The following is a 14,896-nucleotide window of genomic DNA, read 5'->3' as shown; positions in this document are numbered from 1 at the left end:
AGAACCTCCCCCCCTTTTTTTCTCCGTAAATGGCGCCAGCTTGACTCGGCAATATGCGCTCTTTGCAACTTTTATGATCCTCTTCTAAACACTCAAGTCTCCCATATACCCTGAATAATAAGACTATAAGTATCATTCTCAGGTGAAGTAGCCTATCCAGGTGTGAAGAATTAACTAATGTTATGCATGGTGTGCATTCTTTGCTAATGAAAAGTGTCACATGTAATCATGTATAATGGGCCCTGTGGCAAGTTTTATTAATTGTGTCTCACCATCACAGCAGTTTGGTGTTCTCCAACAAAGTTAATGTAGCTTTACAGGTTGTCCGAGTTTATTTCTCAGGTGAAAATTTTGACAGGTAAATGTCCACGACTGTCACATTTTCAATATAACCTAGTTCTTTTTCCCAGGAATGCTGCGTTGTTGAGAAGGTCTCTAAATCTTGAATTAGCAGTTTCTGAAGGATTGTTTGTATTACTCAATTAAAATATTGTGATGCCTAAAAACTCTCTGAATAGACTTGATATGGGGAATGGAAATTAAAAGCTTCTCATATCGCAGGGATTAACAATACATTGCCTTAATGAAAACTGCCGATTCATGTGTCAGGGAATGAAATCCGGGCATGTTTGGAGGGGAAGGGGAGATAAATCAGTATTTTTAAAGTTATTGATGAATTATAAGAAAAAGATTAGAACATATTTCAGAAATCTTTGTTTGATATAGATAAGAAATTATCTAGACATTTTCCAGTTGCCATCAAACCAACTGTTCATTGACAGTTGGGCCTAAAATGTGGACCATGGACCAGCTATGAAAACTAAAAGAAAGGAAAAAAATCCCACAATAGTGTTATGGTCATGATATAGTGGTGGTATCTCCAAGTAGTGAAATAGAAATCAGGTCTTTGTGAGGGCTAGATAACGGAATTCTCCCCCGGTTGGCCAGGTGAAAGCACAATCTACCTGTACAATGTACCCAGTCCCCTGGAGATTTCTGAAACTAAATTACCGGCCACACTACACCTAATAATGATCAATATTAGTACCTGTGTAGTTGATTCAATATCATTTATTTTAGTCCCATTTCATTAAGTCTGATGTAACTGTGTGTATGTCGGAACCCTTTTATTGGTCAGGATTTAATTGTAACAAGTTCTACAGTCTGTCATTTCTATTCCTGAGTAATAATGAACCCAGAAACAAAAGAATTTCTGGCCTCGACTCAAGTACTACACACAGGTGCCACCATGCTGGTCTTTATAGTATTGATTTAAAATGATTCTATTAGAAGACAATGCCCATAAACAACAAAAGTTTACCTGTGTCACTTGTCAAGTCAAACCTAAATTGTTGTCAGTTCAATGGCAACTTATTTGTATATAATTGTGGGGGATCGGGATCTTGGGGACACTTCATGTAATTAAGGTGTAATTAACGGAACATAATGTCCTTGTGAACTCTGCTCGTGGAAAAACGATAGAGGAAAGCCTCCATTTGTAATTTAGGCTGAAAAGTCCTCTAGAAATATACCCACTCTGATTTCATTCAACAGAACTAACTGCATTTTGCAGATTTCTTTCTATTTTGTGAATACATCCAATTTCTGGTCTTAACTTCCGTTAAAAAAATGAAATAAAATTTTTACATCATGATTACTCTGCAAAAATTTCAATTAGTGTCCGTGAATTTTTAATCACCTCGATAAGTATTACTTTGGAAAGGGGCATCTGATATACAGTTGCAAGTGTTTAAATTTCCAATCTGATCCTGTATTTGTATAAATTAAAACATTTTCTTTGCTATAGAATTATTTTCAGTGCTTCACTTTGATTGACAATGCCTTTTGTGTGGTTTAGCTGTACCCAGTTTTATTTTTAGGTTTCAATAGGTCTTCACCATTTTGGACAAAGCTCGGCAATTTGAACTTTAAGATAGTTTTGTGCAGTCTATTGATTCCTCGTAAATCTCTGGTCCTGTTTAGGAGTGTGGAATTTCGGTTAATATGACTAAACTAATCTTCCCTTTCTTTCGACAGTCTTAAAGAGTACAGGTCTCTGGAGGTAATAGCTAAGTTCCTGTGACTGGAAGTTTAGAGGTGGTGCCAATGATTGTTGTCTTCTATTTTCCTGACATTTATTAAGTGAAACTAAAACTGAATGTTCAGTACGTAATTTTGTCATAATTAATTATCTTTATGTGGAGAACTCTTCTTTATTTTCCCAAAGCTATATAGAACAAGATGACGCTTGGATTATCAAAAGATTATAGTTGAAAAAAAAAAGCCTTGAAATTATCAATTGTTAACAAATCAATCCATAAAGCATTGATAATATCTTTCCAACATTCATTTCACTACACAGATGTCACACTTAAATCACCTTTTAAGGCATAAAGAATGGCCGTTTTAATACAGAGCCTGAGATTGACCCCATATTCCAGTACGTAGGCCCGGCTGTGTTGTTCATGCCTCCTCGGACCCATTGTATGTAAATTTAATATGATGTTGTTACAGTGTTCAATGTGGAATTTTTATTTCGGTGGCTTGTCTTTAAACATGCCATAATAGATGATACCCGACTCTTTATGTTGCCATGAAATTTGCAGACTGAATCTAAGCTATTTTCATAAGGTATTATGATCGTGCCGGATCGTTGGGATACTATTAGTGCCTTTGTAAATTAAAACCCCCTGAACATGTGACTCATTATTACAGTTTCTGTGTTGTTTAGTCATTTGCTCACCTTTAAAAAAAAAATCAATTTTTATTATCATTGTGAAAACATGAATGTGAAATTTTAAAGGAATTCCAGACATGCCATATATTGGTGGACATGCCTTATGTACATTGTCATAGCCCAAATTCTGACATAAAAGAGCAGATAGCACTTGTGATTAATTGCTGGTGACTTTCTGTAAATTAGAGAAAGTTCTTTGTTGATTTTCTGGTAGGAGTTACTGTAAGGAAAAAAAACTAAATTGACCAATTCTTGCCTTATTGTGTTGAGGGGGTAAGGTTATTGACCAACATGTGTCAATTGGTTTGTATGGAACAGATGAGGAGTTAATTGCCCTACTTGACCCCTGGGTTCCCTTAGCACCTGAAAATCTGTGAGCTGGTTAAAAAAATTTAGGGTTCAAACATAAAATGTGTTACAAACATACAATCAGTTAACATGCTGGATGAATGAACTGAAGTGTTCAAATTGGTCCCATCAAAGTCCAGGCATAGAAAGTATGGACCCACTGGGTATTGTGCAAATCTAATTATTCAGTCTTTATGTTTCTGCTACCTGCAGTGACTTATAAAGGTGTAGAGGCTGCCCGGCACAGATGTTACCATTCATAAGTAATGACATGAAATGGGTGGGAGGGGGTATGGTCATAATTGGTGAAATTTGAGGTTATAGAATTTGGCTTGGGTTTTGGAAGCACATGTGAACTGTATGTTTGAAATTAAATAGCTATATTTGGGGTAGGAGAACAAGGGGGGAAATCTTTAAATGTTGATCCTCTAATCCCCTCAGTGCTTGTAGATTGACCAGCTAAAATTTCCTCGGACAAAAAAATTGTTTAAACCTGTTGGAGTGTATCAGCGTCTAAAGAATGCAGATCAATAATGCCAGTCTATCAATATTTCTTCTGTTTATCACGAGACCCATTCAGTAGAAGATTTATTTAGAAGTGTTGTGGTCAATTGTGCCAAGCCCCTGTTGCTCTTTGATTGAACAACTTAATTATTACATATACCTCACCTGAATGGCCTATATTACCTTTCTAAGCTTGCATTGATTGTAAATAATGTTTGGTGTTCTTGAAAGCGTTGATAATAATGAGCTGCAAAAAAAAAAAAGCTTTCTATATCAAATGGGTAGAGAGCTGTGTTTCCTAAAGAGATGTCATTTTTTGTCTCAAATTATCTTATTATTTCATCATTACTGTACAATGGAGATGAAACCTAAAGTTAAGAGATATTATCATTCATACCTTTAGTGTAAATTTTGACAGAATGTATGAACAAGAACAAATGCCAGTATAAAACTAATTTTCTCTACCAGTCGTCCAGTCCCTGTCAGCAGACTATAGATGAACATTTTTCACAATTCTGTTTATTTAAACTGAGGAAGTACAGAACAGCACGCTTCTTGATTGTTTAGAAATGGTTAATTCGCCTGACCGAGGCTCATTTCTCATTTCTAGATGGCTGTTTTTGTGTATTACATAGGGAAATGATTGCTGTGTATCAAAACATTTGATTACCAAGAGAAAGGCAATCTCTCTCTCTGACTCCATGCACTAGAAATGTATTCTATTAAATTTTTTGGCAGATTTTTTGGTTAATGTCTTAAAGAGTAAACTTTCATTTTGAAACTGCACATGTACACGTGTCCAAAATAAGGAAACATGCAACGAAGTGTACAAGTTAATTAAAATGGTGTAAACCAGTTTTCTTAAAGAATTATGTTTTTGTTAACCAAACTAATATACCCACTATATGGCTTCAATATATGTAAGCATATTTATTTTACTGGAAAACTTGCTGTACCATCATAAAAAAACCTGATTCTTTCCGATCGTTTCTTCAAGGCTTGTACCTATTCGTCATATTGTTTCAGGTGTGTAGGCTCTTGTTTGCATAGAAATTTTTAGACCTCAATTGTTCTGTGTATATACATTTCAATATGTAAATATGAAATATATCCATTGTGATTCAAATAGAAATACATATGAGGTTGGTGTATTTGCTCTTGGTTCTGTATTGGAGAGGCGTGTGTTGGCATAGGGTGATTGTATTTCCTGAACTTCTCAGCTACTGCCTGTATTCAATGGACGCCAAAAATGCGAGTGTGTTCGGATGTGTTTACTTTATCCATGTCAAGTCTTGGAGAGAGCATTTAAATACAAGGATTTGAACAGAATTTCCACTTGATTCAAGATTAATAAACATATTTTACACGGAATAAGAACATTATATATGTGATATGTAAATTCCGTAGGATATCAAGTCTATCTAAGAGATCCGATAGTCTAAAGATAAAATAGTTATAAAGCAGGTAGCTTGCTTAATGATGTCAACCCCCAGTCAGAAATTTGGAATATAAATGAGATGCTTAAGTGAATGTGTAAACCCAGGTGAAAAGATAAATTTGCTGTTAAACTTGTTCATTTGGCAATCATGCAGGGATAGAATAAAAAATGAATGGTCTAGAACATGTCATATCAATACCAGGAGCCATTTCTTTTGTTGTCATAGAGCCAGACAAGTTCAAGAAATGCCTGTAGAATGTTCCTTGTCTTTTAGGAATGCCATCCTAATACTGCAGTCACATTCTGAGAGAGGTTCCCAGAGATGGCTAGCAAAAAAAACATCATACTCAAAAGAATTTTTAATCTCTCTGATTGTCACATTTGTCAGAGAGAGATTTTTATTATTTTGGAATACCATGGCATATTTTGCTCCCCAGTAATCCCTACAATGCCTTAGTTTCCCTCCACATCTTTTTGAAGTTGGAGTATCGGTAGTGCACATAAAGACATACCACTGATCTGAGTTAGCCAAGTGCTTGAAATGCTTCAGGTGGTACGGGGTCGACAAGCCACCGAATCCAGCCTAGGGGGTCAGGGGGTCAAAGCTGTTTTATATCATTTCTCCTTTATTGTTTTGGAAAAAATTAATGACCTTGTGCAAGATACAAAACATCTGTGGGTTCACCAAAAAACTTGTATTGCCTGAAGTGCAGCACATTTCCCATAACCATTTCCAAATGACAGGTACATTGTTTGTGTGCAAAGGTTTTGTTGATATTGAGAGTTGTATACTAAAGATGAAGAACCTCTTCAGATATCCTTGGATACTATATATTTGTTGGCTGTTAAGTATTGTGCTACAGAAGACAGATTGTTCAGAAACTAGTCCCAATTATGGTGGAAACTATTGTGTTCATTAAAACCCTGTGCAAATATTTGATTTATACACACAGACATTAAATTTCCTTTAAGCATATACCGGTAATACATGTGTAAAATATTGTGTAAAGTCTTTTATAGGAACTTAATTTGGATGATTTAAATCTTTGTTAAGACAAAAACTGCATGCACCTCATGACTTTAAACTTTTCAATAGTATTAGGTAGATCCTCTCCCCCAGTTATTGTGAGCTTCACTTGTTGAGAAGGCTAAGGAGTAGAGTTTGTTTTTTTGTCTTTCCTTATATAATGAATGATAGTTTAGTTTGTGAACTTGAGGTATTGATGGTAGTTGATCAAGTATCCAGATTGAATGATTAGGTTGGGAAGTTTGAATGCCAAAGAAAAGAATAGGGAAAGCTTGAATAAATTTACAGTAGGAGTGGATATTCTGTAACCAAAAAGGTTTGTTATAATGTCACGAACTTGTATCCTCAGTCATCCATGACTCACTGCAGAGTACGTCCAACAGAAAAACCATGACACAGTGTTTGATTGGACAAAGAGTGGGATTTTTAAAGAATTATAATTGCATTATTCCCCACATATGTACCCAGACATTTGATATTCTTGCTAAAACCTTGGGCAGTGAGTGTATTTTGAGAAACTTGGGCAGTGTTATCATTGGGTACAAGGTATATTCTGCATCTCTGTAAGTTACAATGGTCACCCATTAGAGTGTCCTGTGTGTGACATCATGACATTGGGGGGACCCAGTTGGCCAGGTTGGGGAGGGGGGGCCGGCTCCTTTGTTCCTGTTACCACAAGCTTGGTACCCCATGTCTCCTTGCAATGTTCAAACAAATAGCCTCTAACAATAGGAATGTTTCAATGAAACCTGAGGAAAAATCCAATTACCTTTACAAAGTTATTCCACGCCAGGCCTGCCAGTTCACATGCTATAAGACCATTTAACCCATCCGAGTTTTGGTAAATTTAATAATGATGTTGGGGGTATCTTTTGTATTTTGATATGCATGGGGCAGGATTATTTTTTGATTCGGTATTGAAAGACCTCAAACTGGTGACTGCACAATAAAACCTCATTTTGAGTGTGTAGTGTGCACATGCAAAGAAAATATTAGTGATCATATATCCCAGGACTGACTCTTACAACAAAAAGGTGACTCCCAAACAGGCAGACTGGAATTTTTATTGTCATTATCCAAATTGGCCCAGCACTTCTGTTGCTGATGACTAGGTTATAACTGCGGACTGAAGGGCTCATATTTTATGGAAAGTTGATGTTTTTATATACAGGTGAATCTTGCCATAAAATATATTGAGTCCTGATTCAGACCCATAAATCCCTTTGACTTCAAATCCTGGGTCGCTTCCTCCTAAGACACCCCCGTACAGTCGGAGATATGGGCACCGAAGTAATATAAGAATAAATAAAAAATTGAAGGGTAATTCAACTTGGCATATCAATAAGAGTTTGTATGCTGTGGATTTACTGGGCTTTTATTTCTTCATTACTGCCGATTCTTAGCTACATGATTTTAATTGGTCTCGTAGTGCCAGCTTTTCACAGGCTAATCTGTTCACACAGGGAGAGATTTACCTTAGTCTACTCCCCTCCTTTTTGGCTCTGACTGAGCAATGCCGAAATGAAGAGTCATGCAAAAATACTGGTCCTCCATAAGACCCATGCAAAAGCCATCCATTGTGAGGGAATAAATAATGGTGTTTTGACTAAACAGTAAAGTGACTTTGTTGGTTCGGGATTAGGTTGACCTTTGTTAATGGAATTAATAAACTGGTCTTTTTCTTCTACTAATCCCTTTTCCTCTTAACTTGTTTTGTAATAGGATAGAGAAAACTTGTGAGAATGTTGTGCAATGGTTTACAACTGGCTGGTTCTAATCCATGTCAAGAGCACTTTCCTGTGTTTTTCATGTATTTTTGATTCCTGAAGATTGCTCATCCCCACCACTCAAATCTATTGTGGAGGTGCCTACACAATTATAAATAAATGACAAAGTTAATATTTTCCAAAATTTGAAGTAACATACTTTGTATCTGCGAAGACAGACAATCTTTGCCCTTAGACAGTCTTCATTCACTTAACAAAGGATTACTGGATGGTTCCGCATGCCTGAAGGCTAAATTAAACTTTAGATAGAATATGCAAATTTCTTTTTTGAAGTGCATCTACTTGTCTTTGTATGTGACAGTCCTTAAGAATGATATGAAGAGAATCGTCTAAGTGTTGACCACAATTACACATGATTACAGGAAACGCTTCCAAATAGCTGTCTACGGTTTATACATAACAAATTACATTATAGGTGAAGTTTCTCTTATCTGTACTATTCTATTGTTAAGTTTCAAAATCTAATGTTCAATGGGAGTGTGACAAGAGATGGAGAAGTAAGAAAGAGTGAGAGCAAGAGAAAGGTTTTAAAATTTGCATTTAAGTGCACCATTAAAGATGAAAACCATTACTTACAAAGAAACATGTTTTGATCACTGCAAATTGTCACTTACAGTAGATCTATTCTGTCATTTTATGTGACATGCATCATTTTTTTTCAAAAGAATTTCTGATAAATGTATGCATGCATATAAAAAACACAACTAATCAACCAAAACAGACAGAATACAGGAAGAAATTTCAGATTTTGAACCTTTTCCCAATTTTCCTCTTGCACCTTGTTTAAGGGAATGAAAGTATCTATGCGACAGGAGTTTGTCGTATTAAGTAAGCAGCAGATGTAAAAGATTTGACTCTCAGGTACTCGGAGGAAATATGTGCAGGTTATCGAGGGGACATCAAGTTTTCACCTGTTACATGACAACATTCCTCTCGCAGTTTAATATCCCCAAATGATTTTGTTTGATATACCTTTTCATTTCCTGCATTTTCCTCGCTTGTGATCTTGCAATCTATGAACATAATCTCCCCGCTATTTATCGACTGTAAATATCAGCAATAAGTATAAATCACAATGAGTTACCAATTTTGTCGTTGAATTTTGTCAGTGACTGATACTGGCTGGAGAAATTTGTGTTTTTATTTTCCATGGAATACACCGTTTCTCGATTATCATGATTATAACTGTCATTGTAAGAGTTCACACAGCCAGGACCTATATGTATGTTGTTGGACCATAAAAGTGTGGCACTGTTCTAACTGTAAACTGTCACACAACAACTCATAAAATAATCAGTTGTCTCCTAATTGCACTTAAACATCATTCTTTATCTCCCTTTTTATGAAGAGATGGATAATTATCTCCCTTGGTGTACATGAGCTCATGATAAAAGAGATAAGGCATTTTGTATTGATGGAGAACACGGAATGTTGACACAACTACAAGATTAGCACTGTGAAGTGTTCTTAGATAAGCAAAACTCTTGCTCCAATCTTTAGAGTTGAAAACTTATCAATTTGGCCTGTTTTGACAAGAGCAATTTCCTAGTCCTTTCTTGTTTGGCTTTAGCAATCATTGGGTGCATTAAAAAAGGTGACAGAAGCAAAACTGTAGGAATTAATCTGCCTTTAGATGAACGGTGTGAAATTTCAACATCTTGCTTTCTGAATTATGAGGTGTCATAATGACTGAAAGAAGATTTTAAATTCCTGTCTGAAAACAAATTCAGCACCTTGTTGTCCAAAACCTGGTCAACCGACAGAACAGAAAAGAAATTCATACAGATTTGATTACATAACCAGAAATTGGCAAGCATTGAAACTGTTGAATATCAGGGATTAAACAGTCAGACTTCTAAAATACCGGGTAGATAGAGCTTTAGAAAGACACACTGAATTAATAATTAGGCCACAGGGGATGGCTTCAGACATTCAAATGTACAAATACCCAAATTGTTGAAATCTTAGACACAAGTCTAACCCACCAGGGCCCAGGCAAATTTAAGAGGAGGCCTGTAGACAAAAGAGATATTTGTTTGATAAATTTATGAAAATGGCTGCTAGTGTAGTGCATTATTGTCAGCGTACATAGAAAATTGATTGATTGCAAAAAATGTTTGCACCTGTAAAGCTATTGGGAGTTGATAAAGGCACTCTAAATCATGCCTGTATGGAAGTTCTTGTGCTACATAATTTTGTTTATGTCTGCAGAGGTTTTGAGAAAAAATTAGAATGTGTCTGCTGGTTTCAAGAAAATTTATAACATGGTTTTTCCCCTACTTCCATTAACTATGAACAATTTTTAGATAAAAAATATAAGACCTATATTTTTTTATCATTGCTTACTTACTGGCAATATTTTTGGAAACTTGACAGGCTTCTGAATCAACAATGCTCATTTTTCTACCTATATTGTTTAGCTTTGTTTCTTATTAGGAAACAAACATTATATCTGCCCCAATAAAAACTGGCCCTCATGTTTCTAGCTTGTCAATTGAAAGAAATTCAGAGATGTAATGTTCCGACTGTTTTTTTTTTGGTAGGTTGTGATCAGTATCATTGATGACAATGACACACCTCCCCAGTTCTCACAAACATCCTTTGTCAAGAATGTGGGTGAGGACCTGCCTGTGGGGTCAGAGATTCTACGCATCACAGTGACGGACCCTGACACCACCCAGGGGACTCAGACTCTGATAATTGCTAACGGAAACTATGGAAACTATGCTCTCAACAGTCAGACAGGTAAATCAACATGTTCAGTGATCTGTTATTCAAAAGTTTTTAAAAGTGAAAATGTTTTTCCTTTGCAAATATTTACCCAATTTCAGAATTGAGTGTCCTAAAAATAATTTTATAATTTGATTGCCCCATTTCTGTTGCAGGTGCCCTCACAATAGCCAGAAGACTGGACAGAGAAGTAAGATCCACTGACAGACTGATCATTGAATCCTCAGATGGCACTAACACAGCAGTGGCTACAGTGAAAGTCAACATCACCGACATCAACGACAATGCCCCGGTCTTCACCAACGTTTTCTACTCCTTTGATGTCCCTGAGGACACTCCAATCGGAACCACCATCGCCCTGGTGGAGGCAGTGGATGCTGACCAGGGACTCAATGGAGAGGTGGTGTACACCCTTGTCTCCACTTGGGGACAGTCCATTTTCCACCTGGATCCACAAATGGGAACTATCCGTCTCATCAAAAATGTGGATTACGAGCAGGTAAAGATAAAGACAGATATGAGAAAGGATGTCTTTTAGAGTAATGTTATGGTAAAAAGTCCAAGGTCATAGTTTTTTATTTAGCAACATAAAAATACTTTTGTTAATTCATAAAATATTTAAATATGAAATGAAATTGTGATGAAGAATTTTAAAAACAGTTTCCATCAAAGTATCATAAGCAGGCTTTTTATAGAGAGTAATATCATATGTTAAGGAAAGCTATTTATTTTACTACATGCTTTTAAAGTCAACAACATATAAACTCTTTGAAGGACAAAATATCAAAGCCATGGCTGCTGGTATTTAACTTGGATGAGAGAGAATCTTCCGCTATTAAAACTTGGCTTGTTGGCTGGACTAGTGTAAATGATAGGTTTTGACAAAAAGATGCATGACATTCACTGCAGATTTATTTTGTCGGGATACTGAGAAAAGAGATTTTAAGCTGAGCAGGCGTAGGGACTCAGAAATTAGAGAAACTGTTATTTTACATAAAGCATCAACCTTCTTCCCCCATTTTACCACCAGAATATCTACCATGCTGTTTAACTTGATCTGGAGTAATTACACTGGATAATACATTAAGCTAAAAAAATTGGCAGCCAAAAACAGCTATTGGTGTAGGTTATTACAGCATTCTCCAGTACAGATTGAAGTTTCCTATAGAGAAAACAAGATGAGAACTAGCATGTTTACACAGATTCTGTCTCCAGTCTAGCTCCCTATGATGGCAGGTGCCCCGAGAGTCAGCGGGCCCCAAATGGTGTAGATACATCTCTTTTCTCATTCTTTGTACAAGTCGTTTAAGTTGTTTTCATCGGCAGGTGGTCATTTGGTGCAATTTAGCATGAAAAAAATTTCTTAAATGTTTTTTAAATTCTGTGGACTGAAATGTCAAGAAAAGGTAGTCGGAAGTTGGCACATTTTAAAAAGATAGACATTAATAGCGTAAACACCAATAGCGGGCTGTACACGATGGGGTGATGTATGCCATAGATCAGTGGACATGAGCCAGTAATGTTCTCTCCTTTCATAACTAAATCCCTTCATTCAGAGGCCTATAAAAATTAATATTCTAACATCTTCCCTTTTATAGCAAGCAAGTGCATAACAATTGAAGGCACATTAAAAAACCCGATGAGATTAAGATTAGTTCACCCCATTTTTTTAATGTTAGGAAAAGATGATTTTTTAACCAACTTTTGCAAATGAATAACTTTTATGTTTGTTATATTGGAGTTTGAATTCTTGTTCATATAGATTTCAGTACAAAAGTTAAGCTGACGCATGAATATTTTAACTGACATTGTCTATAATGTAGATGAACTCAAAGAATGTACTTTTAACCTGAATATGGTACGTGCAAATTTCCAGGTTAGCTGTGTTGGCCTATCATATATCCTATCTGTAATATCATTCTCTTAATGTACAAGTTCAGACAATTTATGCAATTCATGCCTCAAAGAGTGTAGTGTCACAACAGTGATCAGGCAGAGATGTATATCAGGATACATTTGAATAAAATGTGTGAGCCCAACAGCTTGATGTCATAAAATTCTGCTCAATGAAAGCAGTTAAAATGCACATTATAAAGAACTTTTATATATACATGTAAAAACTTATATTAAATTTATTGGAAAATTGAGGTATGAAACAAACAGGGTACACTTAGTTTCTTGGTTTTTGCAAAATCATCGGTATCTCTCATCACACTGTTAAAAAATGCACATGTAGATATGTGGATGTACAATAATAGATAATGCCAAGTTGATTGGTTTGGGCCTAAAACAGGCAGGAGCAGGATAATGAATAAGAAATGCTTTCATTATTTTTACAGAACCACCTCTTCTCTCTGACTATCCTGGCCTCGGACAAGGGCAGTCCCAGTCAGTCCACCTCAGTGTTGGTGTACCTCAACGTCAAAGATGTCAACGACAACGAGCCACAGTTCAACCACCAGAGCTATGCTGGGCAGGTTCTGGAGAACGCTGCTGTTGGTACGGTCGTACTCACTGTACAGGCCACGGACATAGACTCAGGTGAGCCTCAGAGGCCCTCATTGATATGTATCACACATACAACCATGATCGCCTCAAGATTTCAAAGGTCCCCTGCATCCTAAAGTCATTTAGATGAAGGGATGGGTCCTCGGTGCAAAAACATGCTCCTTTTGGCAAATGACACTTGGTATGAATACCTTGTTGTTTATCTGTACAGTACAAAGCTTTGGAGGCCAAATAAATGAAATCAACAGGCATATTTGGCATTTGGAACATTTTTAAAATGTTTTAAAATAAATTTGATTTTAGGATAAAACATTGGAATGAGGAAAAACAAGAAAACAAATACACCTACAAAATTGGAATTTTCTTGTTTCTTTAAAATTGCACTAAACACTAAGAGATTTCATAGTTATTTTAAATCATATATTCTTAAACTACAATAAAAGGTGGAGACCTACTCACTTCTCTAGCTGAGTCATAAACAGTGCAATTATGTCTTTAGCATCCTGAGAAATTAAAAGAGCATGAAACGTTATCTGAAACTTCATTTCTTTTATTGGTTTGAAGTTTAAATTTCATATTTAACATTCAAACATAATCATATAACACTTCTGTTGACAAATATATATATTATTATGAAAATTACAGTTCAAGGGTCTTTTGGTATACTTATGCAAAACTTTTTTAATAGAAAGGTTTGTTTTTTTTTAATTGGTATGAAGTGTGGCGATAAGCAGCATTGAGTTTGGTTGATGAATATGATGAGTGCATTAGATAATGCATTGTGATCAAATGACTTGTGTTGTCCTCGCGATACACCTAGCCTTTTCAATGATAAGGACAAGTGTCAGCCATAGTTTTTTATTTGCATTCTTAAGAACAAAAGAAAAATTGCTTCAATGTCACAGAGTTTCAAGATAAAGGATTTTGTTTTAGAAATGTATTCCTCTTTTATGAGTTAACACCATTTTGAGGAGTTTTGTTTCAAAACACACTTAAAACACAAAGAAACGTTAAAGTGAAACGTAGAGATGGCGTCATGTTACCCCCAATATCTTCACAGCTTATCGCTCTCTGTCAAAGTTACGCCAAATTCTTCCGACGGGTGACGATGTGACAAAATCTGTATAGTTTCTGCAGATCGGGTCTATGCTTGAAAGACTTTTCTTTATGTGCAGTTTTAATGCATTCAGCATAAAATGCGTGGTATTGTGTTTTGAACTGTTCCCTATACTGTTCACTAAAACCCGATAAATGAATTTAAATGCAATAAAAGGAAAGAAGGAGACCCTGAACAAGGCTTTGAAAATGGAACAACAATGGCTGGCTTAGGATTTGAATGCCAGTGTGAAAACGTGAAGTCTAAAGCTGGTCTTGGTTAAAGGTGTTCTTTTCGGCATAAAATTCTGGGTACAAATGACAGGGCAGGGCTGTAATTTTCTAATTATTGCAAAGTAATGGGTGGTGTTGGCAAGAAAATGTCAACAGAGAAAAACAGATCTTCTGTGTTGGGCTCACAAAAAAATGGCACCCACAGAGAATGAAACAGACAAATTTCTATATACTATACATATATACACTCATCCCTAGGGGGGCAGTAAATTTCAATCATTTAAATAAAAAAAATGTTTTATCAGAGGAAACACATTTAAGTAAATGATCCATGAATCAAACTATTTGATGCACACAATTAACCGCCATTGTTAAGGATCTTTTTTGTGAGGTTTGATATTTTTTTTTATTTTGCCGTCTATATAGAATTCTGTAGATCTTGCGTAACAAGCCAACATCAACCTTGGAGCCTGTTTTCTTAATGACAG

The 14,896-nt window shown here is 35.9% G+C and overlaps 1 protein-coding gene across 1 annotated transcript in view; it reads left to right on the top strand.

Moving 5' to 3' along the window:
• LOC128156267 (cadherin-related tumor suppressor-like) overlaps positions 1-14,896 on the top strand; it is a 39,767-nt gene that overhangs the window by 6,307 nt on the left and 18,564 nt on the right. Inside the window, exons 2-4 of the mRNA XM_052818330.1 lie at positions 10,385-10,586; positions 10,727-11,070; positions 12,911-13,112. Coding sequence (XP_052674290.1) covers positions 10,385-10,586; positions 10,727-11,070; positions 12,911-13,112 — 748 coding nt within the window. The remainder of the gene's footprint in view (positions 1-10,384; positions 10,587-10,726; positions 11,071-12,910; positions 13,113-14,896) is intronic.

Source organism: Crassostrea angulata, chromosome 7 (assembly GCF_025612915.1).
Source record: "Crassostrea angulata isolate pt1a10 chromosome 7, ASM2561291v2, whole genome shotgun sequence".
NCBI lineage: Eukaryota > Metazoa > Mollusca > Bivalvia > Ostreida > Ostreidae > Magallana > Magallana angulata.
The sequence above is the reverse complement of the archived record's forward strand: the minus strand, read 5'-3'. Positions and strand labels throughout refer to the sequence as shown.